General features: G+C 52.5%; 1 protein-coding gene across 3 annotated transcripts; it reads left to right on the top strand.

Annotated features, from left to right (window-relative positions):
- Nucleotides 1–201: 201 nt before the first annotated feature.
- LOC112103421 (E3 ubiquitin-protein ligase RNF113A) lies at nt 202–10,229 on the top strand. Of its 3 annotated transcripts, none has more exons than XM_029912260.1 (10): nt 202–373; nt 1,023–1,099; nt 2,406–2,533; nt 4,471–4,578; nt 5,482–5,591; nt 5,835–5,941; nt 6,860–6,949; nt 8,083–8,176; nt 9,113–9,219; nt 10,102–10,229. In XM_029912260.1, the coding sequence occupies exons 4-10, from the start codon at nt 4,492–4,494 to the stop codon at nt 10,173–10,175; spliced, it is 669 nt and encodes a 222-aa protein (XP_029768120.1). In that variant the 5' UTR covers nt 202–373; nt 1,023–1,099; nt 2,406–2,533; nt 4,471–4,491; the 3' UTR covers nt 10,176–10,229. The 3 variants fall into 3 exon arrangements, with proteins under 3 accessions (XP_029768120.1, XP_026510596.1, XP_026510597.1); XM_026654811.2 differs by having other exon boundaries at nt 211–373; nt 2,429–2,533; XM_026654812.1 differs by lacking the exon at nt 202–373 and adding an exon at nt 479–497 and having other exon boundaries at nt 2,429–2,533.
- Nucleotides 10,230–13,416: the final 3,187 nt, after the last annotated feature.

Here is a 13,416-nt window from a genome sequence, read left to right as displayed (position 1 = left end):
CCTCCCATCCTGCGGAGCCCCTGCCCCCCCTTGGGGGAGCTGCTTGCTCCTGCCCCTGCTGCCCCCTCCCCGGGGGGCCGCTCCCCCTCCCGGCACTGCCCCCAGACACGGCGAGCGGGAGGCAGGGGTTGCGGCTCCTCCTCCCCGCCGCTAGGGGGCACCGCGCGGAGCTGCTGCCGGCCGCTCCCTTTCCTCCAGCCCGGCCCATCTCGTTGGCGCCGGTGGGTCCCTCTCTCCGCTCCCCGGCCGGGCCCGTCTCGTTGACGGCGGAAGATGGCGGAGGAGACCCCGGTCTGCAGCTTCCTGTTCAAGAAGCGGGGCCCGGCGGCCGGCAGGGGGCGGCGCAAGCGCCCGGGCAGCGACCCGGAGCAGGGTGAGGATGGGGGCGGGGGCTGGGCCCCGCTCCGGACCGTGCCATTGTCCGGCGCGCGCGGGGGGTGTTTCCTGCTGTGCTGTTATCACTGAGGATTCCGGGCCATATCATTCGTACCGCGGGGGTGGGCGCTGGGCTGTCCCAATACCATGGGGCGGGGGGCGGGGTTGGTCTGTTCCATTATCTTCGGGGAAGGTTTCTGGGCAGGCCCAATATGACGGGGGGAGGGGTTGTCCCATTAGCAGTGGGGAGGATTTCTGGACTGTCCCATTATCACTGGGGAAGGGGGTTGAGGGTTTCTGAGTGGTCCGAATATCATGGGTGGGGGAAGGGGTCTGGACTGTGCCACTATCCTAGCAAGTGGGGGGGGGGGCCCTGACAGCCTGGAGGGGCCTTGGGGGGCCCCGCGTTGTGCGTAACCCCATGATGGGAGCTGACCCCGCCTGACCCCGAGAGGGGCCCGGGTCCCCCTGCAGCCTGGTGCCCAGCCCCTCATGCAGGCCGAGTGGCCCCCAAGAGCCCTGTGCCCAGGGCCTGGCGTGTGGGGAGCGCTCCTTGGGGTGAGGGAATGGGGCCCCCGTGGGGCTGGTGACCTGACCTGGCCCGGCTACTCCTGCCCCTCCGGTTGACGGCCTCTGTTCCTCTGCAGGCAGCAGCAGCGACGAGGGGAGCACGGTGGTCAGGAAGGAGAGGCGGCGGGAAGCGCACAACCCCATGATCCAGAAGGTGACCGAGCTCCACGCATTGTCCACGCCACGCGTAACAGACCTCTCCGTTGAGTGCGGGGCGGGATGGGTCCCACGTTCGGACCCAGGAAATCCTTGGGGGAAGATCTGCAGAAGGTTCTGTGCACCGGCACCACGAGACTGCATCCTCGCCTAGCCATGGCAGTGCCAGACACTCCTTTGGAGTGGATCCAGCCAGTTTATCAGATTTATCTGAGCCCATGACAGATTCAGATTATGCAGAATGGAGATTCTCACGTAAAAAAAAAAAAAAATCCTATGTTTCAAGCCCGTCTGGTTGTGGGAAAATCTTTTCAAACGTGAACAGACAGTAACTCATGCAGAATTGACTTCCGGGGTCTGCAGGTCTCCTTGGCCAATGCCCCACTGTGAGAGAAGTGAACTTTCCCTCTCCTCTCAAAGGCGTAATATCTTTTGAAGCCTAATGAGGACACCTAAAGGACCCAATTTTACAAATCTAGGTGTGCAAATGCATAGGTTAGGTATATGCATGTGAAAATGGCCAACAAGGGGCAGTAATTGGGAGATCTAAAAGTGCCCTCTGTGACTTTTACCCAGAGTGATGCAGTATGCCACAGTAACTTTAGTCACTGAAAATTTAGGCCAGGATTACACCGGTAGTGCTTTGCCAGTATAACTCTACTGGTATACTATGCCAGCAAAGGGCTTCTAGTTAGATGCGGTTTATATCAGCACAGCTCGCTCTTTTACCAGCATAGCTTATTTCTCCCCCACCCCACTCCAACTGTAAAAGGTTATACCAGCACCAATGCAGTTTGGCCTGTATAGCAGCATCTACATTAGGGGCCTCTGCTGGCACTGCTATAAGGGTCAGGGATCACACCCTTGATTGACAGGAGCATGGTGGCAGATGTCTGTAATGTACGTATAGCTTTAGTTATTGGCAATGGCTCGCTTGATCTTTTCTCCGACCTCCTATTGTTACCCATTGGAGATGCACTGTAGATTAAGGGAAATGAATGGTTCTAACATTGCAGGCCCACAGATCCAAATTAAACCTATCACTTGGCTCTCTTAATGCAAGAATTTAACTTTGTGGTGCCCCTCTCTTGGTCTGGGAGAACCAAAGGTGTTTTGCTCTGCCCTCCTTCCAGCCCAGAGGTGGCTGCATTAAACCAGTGCTGTGTCTATATGGGCCCTGATTTCGACAACTCCACTGGTTTGCCTTCCTGGGCTGCAGTTCTATCTCTTGCCAACATGGGATGGGGAACGTGTCCGGGTGTTGTGCTCAGTTTGCTGGTGGTGGATCTTTCTCGGTTCTTCAGATATTTGCCCTCTCGTCTTTCAGACCAGGAAAAGTGGTAAAGAGAAGACCTCGTATGGGGCAAGCAGCAGTGATGATGAGGGGAAGTCGCAAGGAATCGGGGTCGCTTACAAATCAACAAGATCGGCGGTAAGCACAATGCAGCACGTGGCTTTAAAAGGGGCCAGAAGGGACAATTAGATCACTTAGGCTGCATAACGGAGGCCAGAGACTGTGTATGGTTGGTTTTATGATTGGGCCCCAGGATGAGGTTTTGTTTTTGAAACTCTCTTTAGTGTCCATCTGGTGCTTTTCTTTCCCTCTAACGTCTATCACTGTAGTATCTGAGTGCCTCCCCGTCTTTAATGGATCTATGCTTACAACACTCCCATGAGGAAGAGCAGTGCTGTTATCCCCATTGTACAGATGGAGAGCTGAGGCACAAGGTGGCTAAGTGACTTGCCCATGGTCACACAGGAAGTCTGTGGTGGAGCAGAGAATTGAAGCCAGGTTCTCAATGTCCTAGGCTAACACCCCAACCACTGGAGCAAGGAACTCAAAGAACTTTACAAGGAGGTCATTAACTTTATCCCCATTCTGCTGATAGGGAAACTGAGGCACAGAGGAGAAATAACTTCCCTAGGGTCACACAGCAAGTCAGTGGCAGAGTGGGAAACAGAACCCAGGAGTCCTGAGGCTCCGTCCAATGCCCTAACCGTGCAATTACAAAAAGAGAGGTGTGTGTGTGTCTACAGATCCTTATTGGTGTAGAAATTTTGTCTTCCCAAATAAACGTCACAAAAGGCCTTTTTGCTAATAACATATACTTTTCTCTAATATTGGCAATCCAAACAGCATGGTTTAGTGCAGGAGAAGCAGCCACTGCCCTATCTAGTTTAACTGCCCCGAGCTGAACAAAAGTCTAAAAGGAACAGCCTGCACGTATGGGAAATCAATTGGATCTAGTTTAACTAATCTGAGGGGGTGTTAGTAATGCAAACGGACTTTTTTAATGCTTGCCGTGTTGGGGTAGCCGCGTTGGTCCCAGGATATTAGAGAGATGAGGAGGGTGAAGTAATAGCTTTCATTGGACCAGCTTCCATTGGTGAAAGTGACAGGCCTTCGAGCTACACGGAGCTCTTCTTCAGGGCAAGAAGCGGTACGGATCTCGGCTTTGACACGCATTCCCGAACACTTCCCCTCTCTGTGCCCCCATTTCCTCCTCTGTAAAACAGGGATCGCGCTGAGCTGCCTCCCACAGGGGTTGCAAGGATCTATTCGTTCATGTTTGTACAGTGACAAGCTCAGGGCTGCGATTATTATTCACCGCTTGGCTGTCAGGGAAAGGGCTGCTGCTGTCAGTTTCACACACACACACACACACACACACACACACCCCCCAGCAGAAAGGAGGAGGTGCTGGAGAAGAATGTGGCTTTTCTGCTGGAAACTCCAGAGCTCAGTTTATTTGTAATCCAACGCTGTGACGCTCCCACCTGGATATAATTGTACTTAAATCTCTGCATGGTGGGACTGTTGATAAAGGGTTGATGAAGCCCAGGATTAATAGAAATGTTTTCACAACATTAAAAAAACAATCTAAACCGAATAGATGTATTAACTAAATTAAATGGTAAACCTCCCACAGCTGGGTTAGAAATCCAGACACAACAGCCTTTGTAGGAAGCATGGTCTAGTGGTTAGGGCACTGAATTTAGAAACCTAGGTTCAATTCCTAGCTCTGCCATCGGCCTCCTTGGGCAACTCCCTGCAAAATAGGGGTAAATGCTTCCCTATCTTCGGGAATAAAATCCATGAATGAGTGTGAAGTGTGATAGAAGGACCGAGGTGTTAGAGAACCAGGAAGTGAAATGGACAAAGTGACACCAACCTGGCTAGATTTACTGTCAGGGTACCAGAGTGAAGTGCAACAAGCAACCAGCTGGTATCAGCGGAAAGCGACTGTCCCCATTCCTCCAGCGCTGTGCGTTTATCCTGTGCTCCTGACTGCAGGATCTGAGCAGCTTTCTGCACCGTGGGAGTCTTCTCTTGACTGTTAATGGGGAAATGTGCTTCTTGCATTTCAGAAACCTGTAGGTCCGGAGGACATGGGAGCGACGGCTGTGTATGAGCTGGACACCGAGAAGGAGAGAGATGCCCAGGCCATCTTTGAGCGCAGCCAGAAAATCCAGGAGGTCAGTCAGCCGTGACCTGTAAAGCCAGAGCTCTCAGGGGGAAATGATACGTTTGTCTATTTAGTCATGTGCTTTACCCCGTTCCTTGTCCATCCCACCAGGAGGGTTTGCTGAGTCCCAAGGGGCTGCTTCCCAGTTGAAGTGTTGGGGGGGGGGGGGGGGGGTAAGGGGTTAGTAGGGGAGAAGGGCCCGGGTTCAAATCGACCTGCTTAGTGCAAGCAGTCAGAAGCAGATTAGCCACGGGTGCCTGGTCGTTTACATGGGACCTGTGGTTGAGAGGTCTAAGCCTGGAACGAGGGATGCTGCAAATCAGGCCAAAGCAGCTTTGGCAGAACTGACTGGAATAACAGGGTTCTGCAGGTGTGCTGGCAGAGGGATGTGTGTGAATGTGTTGGTGGGGCAGGACTGAGATAGCACTTGGGGCTGCAGGTCGGGATTGAGGGGCACCGGCAGAGCTGGGTGTGCGGAGCCCAGGGCTGGAATAGCCGGGGACTGCGGGTCAGGATTGAGGGGCACTGGCAGAGCTGGGTGTGCGGATCCCAGGACTGGAATAGCCGGGGGCTGTGGGTCAGGACTGAGGGGCATTGGCAGAGCTGTGGTGGGCAGCCAGTCCTGTTCCATGCCTTTCTTCCAGGAGCACCAAATTCGCCCACTGATTTTGAAAAATGGAGGTGGGGGGAAGCTTTATATTCCCTAAGTTTGACAAGCCAAGTATAAATCCCTTTCCCTGGTTACAGTGGGCACCTCCTGGCTTTTATGGGCATCCCCAGTGCTCTGAGAAGGGAGCTGGAGGGGAGGATGGATAGCAGAGGAGGTTGGGGGCTGGCGGGGCCGGGAAGCAGATCTAGGGGACTGGGAGACGGAGCTTTCTTCCCGGACCGTTTTCTTGCTTTCCCTATGTAGGAGCTACGAGGGAAGGAGGACGATAAAATTTACCGGGGCATCAATAACTATCAGAAGTACGTGAAGCCCAAAGATACGTCGATGGGGAACGCCTCCTCGGGAATGGTCAGGTAGGTGCTGCCTGAATGATGATCTGTGACCCGGTTTCTTTAGCTCGGTGAGCCAGCGTGTGGAGACGCTTGCAGCAGGGGCAGCAGAAACGTGTCTGTTCTGGGGACAGAGCTTCAGTCTCCGGTGTTGCAAGCTGGCCCCTTTCACCAATGCTACCCTCCTTTTGAAGACTGATTCAAACCAGAACCTGCCTGTAGGCATCTCAGATGCACCCGTTCTAAGCATTCTTCCGCCCCTTTCAGGAAAGGCCCGATCCGAGCGCCAGAGCACCTGAGGGCCACCGTGCGGTGGGACTATCAGCCCGACATCTGTAAAGACTACAAGGAAACGGGCTTCTGTGGCTTTGGAGGTGAACGTCCCTTTCCCTTTCCACAGCACCCATGTCCCATCCTGAGTTCCAAACTAACTAGTTGGCCCCTTTTTAAGAAGAACGTCCAGGCAGGCACAAGTTCTCCAGACACTGTGCCAGACTCACAAAGCGGCTTCAACCCAGGCAAACGCTTGTAGAGGCAAACGGCAGCATTCAGTGGCTAATGACCTGAACTTGCAGGTCCATGAGTAGAGGATGTCTACGGATCTCAGCAGGACATTTCTGGAGGATGGCCACAGACTTCAGGCAGCCTGACTCTGTTTATGTAGTGCCGTAAATGCACAAGGCGCTGGGTCCAAGGCAATTGATTTCTATAACTTGAAATACCGTAATCACCTTGCTAGGTGGCTCTTACCCTAGGGATCTCAGCATGCTTCTAAGATAAAAGATGTGCTGTAGAAAGAAGATGAACCTGTCCATTCAGTGGGTATTATTGACAGGGGTGACTAAGGGAGCATGGGCGTGTGGTTACAGCTTTGGACTGGGAGTCGGAGATCTAGAGTCTATTTCCAGCTCTACCACTGAGTGTCCCTCTGTAACCTTGGGAAAGTCTCCCTCTGGCAGGGAAATGAGAGAGTATGTGAGGGGAGGTGCTCCGCCCATTCCTTAGTGTTTGTGTCCCCCATGACGGGGTGAGGGTTACATGTTGGATGTGATGCTCGGTGCTTGGGAGCTCCATTGATCAGATCGAGATGCAAGCTAGGCTCTGTAGTCTCCATGGGCCACGCCCCTGCATTAAACAGGAGGGGGGATTGCACTCTGATAAGTTACACCTCTCCTGGGCAAAGCGCAGCAGCCCCTGCAGTATAGCATCCATTTATAAGCCACTTGCAAAAGGCGGTAACTGACGAGTGGTGGGAGGGAATGCTAACTCCTTGTCTGTGTGTCCTGCGGCAGACAGCTGTAAGTTCCTCCACGACCGCTCCGACTATAAACACGGCTGGCAGATTGAACGGGAACTGGACGAAGGACGCTACGGAGTCAACGGTATGATAGCGGCTCTCTCCCTTCTCTCCCTCAGTTCCGTTCTAATGAGGTCTTGCAGCGTTGGTATTTTAGAATGGGCTAGACTGAGGGCTCTCAGGTGATGAAGGGTAAAGGAGAAGTGATCAGTGGCTCCTTCCCTGTCTCAAATGACATGCTAAGTCGTGGGTCACAGGTTTAAATGAAAGATAAAAAGGACAGTTCTTCATGGCAGCGGGTCACAAAACTGTGGAACTCCCTGTTGCAGGATTGTAGAACCCAGCAATCCAGCTGCAGGACTATCTCCAGTAATTGCTGCTGGTATGAGAACTAAGAAAGGACTGAACAACTCTGCTGATTGCCACAGGGGCTGGAATGAATACCCCTTCTGTGAGCAGCATTGCCAGTGGGCCAGGTTCATCTCCTGGGGGATGGGGACAGAGGAATTAGGCTTTCTTTGACGTATCAGGTTTGCCCTAGTGCCAGAAGCAGACTGTGGCCAAGAAGAATTAATGGCCTGATCTGCTATGATAAATCCTGTGCTTTCTGAAAACTTCACCCCAGGTAGTCTTCCCCCTGAATGGGTATTGATCTGCTGTTGCTCATGGCCCAAGAGCGAGCGATCTCCCAGCTTGTGGAGTGGGGTTGCTGTGACATCTCACTGCCTTCCAGCTGCACTTTCACATGTATTTCCCCATGGGAAACAATGCTATTACTCGCCGCTACGCAGCTCGGATGGTGGCAGTTGCTGCGTCTCACAGCCACAGGCTGAGTGGTGCTTGTGACCGGCCGCAGAAAATTCCAGGGGCCGTGTTGTGTGTGAAGCTGTTGGGTTTGGTTCAGTGTCAGCTAGTCGGGGAGGAACACTAGGAAGGCGGCCTCGCTGGTGTCTGCTTATAGCAGTGAGTGGGCGAGGCAGAGGAACCTGCTCCTTGTGAGATGAGCAGCGAGCATGTTCGCTCATTAGACCTAATTATATCTCATTCCCACGCAAGCTACTGACATCAGAGACACCTCGCTGCCAGAGCTGGGTTATTTCTGGCCAAGGACCAGGCCCACCTGCTGTGTGCATCCTGCGCTGGGCGTAGTTCGTGCTCCGGGCTGACCTGGATGGCCCCTTATCGCCTGACCACGGTTAATTGTTTTCTCTCCCGCAGACGAGGAAAACTATGAGGTGAGCAGCGACGACGAGGACCTGCCCTTCAAGTGTTTCATCTGCAGAAGCTCCTTCAAGAACCCCGTGATTACCAAGTAAGCAGCCACCTCTGCTGCTGGGATGGGGACCCAAGCATCTGGCTTTTGGATCAGTCTCACGGAGTCCATTCCTCACTCTCCATAGCCAGTTATTACCCACCTCAGGGTGACGCTGCATCTGGGCCTTTCAGTTCCTAGCTGCCTGGACCCTTCCCTGGCGTTTTTCTAGCACCGTCCCTCCAAGGCTCCCAAAATGCATTCATTGTCCATTGTAAAGCGTGGCTTTTATCATCAGCCTTGAGATTTTTTCATCCCAATGCTTTACCGGTGCTTCATAAGCATCATCATCCCTACTGTACATATGGGGAAACCGAGGCACAGGATGGTAAAGGGACTTGCCCAAGGTCAAAGAGTGATTTGGTGGCAGAGCTGGAAATAGAATCCAAGCGTCGTGTTGGGCATCCCACCCTACCATCCCGGCAGTGGTGAGCTGGGAGATCTTTGTGCCTGGATTGGGAGCCTCTCCTCTGATTTGACAAGGTCCTGTTAGCATGGCCAGGCTTCCATGTAGGACTCCTGGGAACAGTTCAGTCATGCTCCCTGGCCTGGGATCTCTGCAGAAGCAGCGAACCCCGTTCCTGGGAGCAGGGGCAGCTCTCTTGGGCGTAGGGCCTTGTGCCTTGCTCTCATGCAGGAGGGCTGCAGCTGTTCCTAAGTCTCCAGGCTGTGGGATGTTCCCTCTGCTGCATTTGTACTGTAACAACCCCCCTCAGGCCAGGCCTTGCCGTAATGCCCTTCGCAGGTGCCTGCTTGCTGCTACTGGGCAGGGAGAACGCTAGCTGCTCAGTTCCCCCACGGGTCCCAAGGGAGTGAGCAGAGTCAGAGCCCTCCTGTCTCCAGGTGCCTCCCAGAGATGGTGACTTTGGGTCTATCTCCTGTGGCCACAGTCCTTTGTGGGAGACTTAACCTGGCCCCCTTGTTCCCTCCCGGCAGGTGCAGACACTACTTCTGCGAGAGCTGCGCCCTGGAGCACTACCGCAAATCCAAGCGCTGCTACGTGTGCGACCAGCAAACCAATGGTGTCTTCAACCCAGCCAAAGGTGCCTCACCCCTCCCACCCTGCCGGGATCACAGGCCTTTCTTTAATGCCAACCAGGGGTGGATGTTACTGCTCTGGGTGGGGAGGGCCGTCGCCTCCTCTCCAGGTGGCGTGGCTCGGCTTGGCTCACTCACCTTGCTAAACAGATTGGAAAATACAGATGCCCTAGTGAGTTGGGCTAAAGCTCTGAGCTGGTCTCCAGCCACCATCTCCTTGTAAGCGCCAAGAGCTGCATGCTCTTCCCCAGCGTACAGCTGGCCAAGTGGGGCCAGACGGGGAGCGCAGCAAGAGAGAGGGCCGGGAAGATCTTCTCATGGGCCGGATCCAGTTTTCCTCTTCTGCCTTGGGTGGGATGAGCTGGGCGGGGGGAGCAGCCTGACTGAACACAGTAACCAAGAGCATCCAGAGGGTCAGTGCAGCGCGTGCCTTTGGGTCACATTGCAGCAGGAGGTGGTGGAACGTCCCAGAAATCACGTTTCCCTCTGTCTGCTGGGGAATTACCCAGGAGCCACGAGGCCTAGAAGGGCGTGCGGCTGCTCCCACCTCTCAAGCCCTGCCTGAGCGATTGCAGCTGTCTGCCCGAGCCCGCCTCTTGCAGGCCAGGCCCCAGCCCCGCTCCCAGTTGGCATTGCGCTGGCTCTTCCTGTGCCTGACACCTTGATGGCCCCTTCACCTTACTGGATCCTTGCCTGAGAGCGGAGCTGCAGTTCCAGGGCTCATTTCAACCCAGCTGCACCTCCCACCAGCCAACTCTACCCTCCATGGCTCCCTCTGGCCCTTAGCTGGTACTGAGAGCTATTTACGGTCATCCTGGGGAGCAGCAGCCCTTGGGAAGCACAGGGCCTGTTCAGAGCCTCACCCCTGCTCCTCTTGTCTTTTGCAGAGCTAATGGCAAAGCTAGAAAAGCACAAAGGTGAGGAGTCGGATCCCTCGGAGCATGGAGATGAGCCACAGTAGCACAACCCTCTCCCCTGTTCTCCCTCCCACCCCCACCCCTCAGGTTTTGTAATATCCCAATAAAAGTTTATAGAAAAGACCGGTCCACTTTGGATTTTGCTTCTAGGAAACTGTCACAGGCAGGTGATTAGCTTGTTAATCCAAGCAGCAAGGATCACTAGGAAACCCCCTTGCGCTGAGCTGTCAGACTAGCTCTTTTAGCTGTCAGTGCCGCAGTGGTCTCTGGCCCGTGAAAGTGGGAGACGAAGAAGGGTCTCCCAGCCAGGCTAATGCACAACACAGCCTCCAGTGAGCTGCTAGAGAAAGTGTGCCAGCAGAGCCCTTGCTGCACTGCCAGGACTCAAGTGGCTCTTGATAAGAATAACAGTGAGGCAAACTTTCCTGGGCTAGAAGGTGGTGGTGGCTCATGCATGCTGGGCTGTAGCATTTCCCCCCCCCCCCCTCCATGCCTGTAGGACCACAGTGAGGCTAAGTCCCCTCCAGGCTGCAGCAAACAGCATTTTAAATCACACAATGAGTCGTCATAGTGAGACTCTCACTTTACAAGGAAGCCTGGGTTTGCCCAGTGAGCTTGACAAACAGCTACGTTACTCGTGGTCTCTGCTCCCTGGCAAGCATGAACCCAGAGAAGCTTCTGCCCCAGCTGGTCCTAGTGAGGTTTATTTAAATGGTGATGCCACTAGGGCAGTGGTTCCCAAACTGGGGTTCGCAAAATGTTACAGGGGGTTCTCAGGAAAAAATTCCCTAATGGCGGACAGAGCTGTCCCTAGGGACCCTGGGCAGCACGGGGCCAGCAGCCTGGAGCCCCTGGACTTCCAAGAGCTAAGCAGATCAAAACAAGCATATCTATCACACTGAGGAGATTTAAACTTCAAGGACTCCTTATAAGAAATGGAAAGGGAGGTAAATAGGCAGCTAAGCTTTGTTGTAATGTGTGTTGTTTGCCTGGACTGCTCAAGACTTGAATGCTTGTGTAGGAGGAACTCTTTGAGTTGGCTTCTTAAATACCTTCATGCTGTTTTACATCTGATACTCCTTGATGAAACATAGGAGCCTTGTCTTTTAACAGGCTTATTCAAAGTGTTACAAGCTACGAAAGTGAGATCTTGGAAGAGTGTTGCCATTTTCATAATGTAATAAAAATACTGTAATGATAAATAATAATTAATAATAAAGTGTGTAATAAGCATGTCATAAAAACAAATTTTATATTTCCAAGATCACTGCTTTTATAATTTATACTCAGGTAAAGGAGAAAATCCCTGGAAATATTCATTTTTAGGAGGGGGTTCGCGTGACAACATTTTAGCGAAAGGGGTTCACAGGTTGTTAAAGTTTGGGAACCACTGCACTAGGGTGAGTGACAGCACAGGAGCCAGGAGTTCTTGAGCTATTTTAGAGCAGGGGGAGGAGGCTAAACATATCTAGTAGAGCAGGCTGAAGGATGGGAAGAATTTCACAAATGTGAAGGTGTTTCCAGTTCCCCAAGTTCAAAATGAAACTTTCCAAAACCTCAACCCCTTGAAATGTCAGATGTCCCCCCCCTTTCTGGCATCACTGTGAAGGGATGTCTAAAGGATTTTACTTTGTCCGTTTATCTTTCCCATCTTGCTTTTAAAAGAGGTGCCAGTCTCCCATTTATTTATTCGCCCTGGTCTGCTCTATGTAGACTCAGACTTTAAGGTCAGAAGGGACCATTATGATCATCTAGTCTGACCTGTAGCATTGATTGTGCCGGTTAGCATCCACCCCTATGCTCTGGGCTTTGCCCTCGGTGTACCTGTCTTGAAACCCTCCACAGCATGAGGGCGGGGTTCAGCTTTCCACATCAACCTCCTACATGTTGCTCACAACACTATACAAAAACATCCCAGCACTCCGCTCTTCATGTCCTAAGTGCAGTGAATGGGAGCTCAGGCTGGAGCCTCCTACTGAATTTAATGTGATTGCTTAGCTGGCTCCAGCCCACTGTGCTACAATTCCTTTGAGCATTTAAAATCTAAACTAAATTACAAGAGTAAAAGGGCATCCAATCAATCTTCTTCAGCTAGACCGGCTGTCACCGCCACAACCCAGCAGGAGAAACTTCAGCTCACAGGTTAGTTTGGGGAGCTTTATGCCTCTGAAAACAGGGGTTGGGTATCCTAAAGTTTTCACCTTGACTGTGGCAGTGATGTCATACACTGAGGGAGGGTGAAGCAGGGTGGATTTGCCATGCACAAAGGATTATTTCTGGCATTTACTAAACTAAGCCGAGCAGTTTAATAGGTGTAATTTCCTGGAGCTCTCTCGTTTCCCTAGGTATCATCACAGGCTGTTTCTACATGTGGGTTGAAGAGCCTTTTCCCCCTCCTCCCTAAACCTGTTAAGAGTCTCACGGCAGTGTCTTGATTTTCACTCTTCAAGACAGCCCCAGGATAATACAGTAACAAGGGTCCCACTGTTAGTCATCAGCTAGAAGTAGGCAGACCTAAAACTTCTGACAGCTACATCTGTACAAGGGCCATTCACGTGGTGGGAAAACACAGCCCCTTTAGTTCCACACAGCTTCAAATAAACCACTTCCCTTCCTACACTGTACTGTGACCCTGGCAGATGCTAGTCCTTGAGGTTAGAGCTGCACTGATTTCCTCCTGTAGCAAGCGCTTCCCGGGATTCATGCCCCAGGTTGGTGTTAGAGAAGGAGGCGGCTGTGCTACTGAAGCAGCCATCACTTCAGGCAACACTAAGCTAACATCTGGCCAAGTCTGTGGTTGGCCAGGTCCCATTGCACTTTTTGCAGAAAGGGGGACTCTGGATTGTGTCCTGGACCCGTTCCAATTCATGTAATGACATTCTGCCTCTAAACTCTCCCCCCGCTGCAGGTTCAGTGGTACTGTATTTGTTTCCTGTCCTTCACGCTGCTGTGTTGTTAAATGACTGCACTTCAGTGGTGGGCAAAGTGACCCTTTCCTAGTACTTTATCCAGCAAAGGTGAGGTGGTTAGACTGTGTAAAGTACCCAACCGAAGGTCTAAACAAAAATGAGAATCTCTAGCTCTTTTATAGCACTTCTCAGCATCTCTCACAGCGCTTTGCAAAGGAAGGTCAGTGTCACGGGCCTCATTTTAACATTGTTGCCACGTATAAGACAATGTCCGCCCACCATCGCCCACCGCTTTTCATCGCAAATTGCTCCTTCAGACCAACACGATTCATGGATTAAGGCCAGAAGGGACCATTGTGATCATCTTGTGTGACGA

This window comes from Terrapene carolina, unplaced genomic scaffold (genome assembly GCF_002925995.2).
Source record: "Terrapene carolina triunguis isolate 2854851 unplaced genomic scaffold, T_m_triunguis-2.0 Scaffold193, whole genome shotgun sequence".
In the NCBI taxonomy this organism is placed as follows: domain Eukaryota; kingdom Metazoa; phylum Chordata; order Testudines; family Emydidae; genus Terrapene; species Terrapene triunguis.
The sequence above is the reverse complement of the archived record's forward strand: the minus strand, read 5'-3'. Positions and strand labels throughout refer to the sequence as shown.

Bases quoted from the DNA above. Each gene is read 5' to 3' on its own strand.
- LOC112103421 (XM_026654811.2), top strand. From the start codon at position 274: ATGGCGGAGGAGACCCCGGTCTGCAGCTTCCTGTTCAAGAAGCGGGGC. The intron at 374-1,022 runs GTGAGGATGGGG...GTTCCTCTGCAG, and splicing joins GGGCAGCGACCCGGAGCAGG to GCAGCAGCAGCGACGAGGGG. The intron at 5,942-6,859 runs GTGAACGTCCCT...GTCCTGCGGCAG, and splicing joins GGGCTTCTGTGGCTTTGGAG to ACAGCTGTAAGTTCCTCCAC.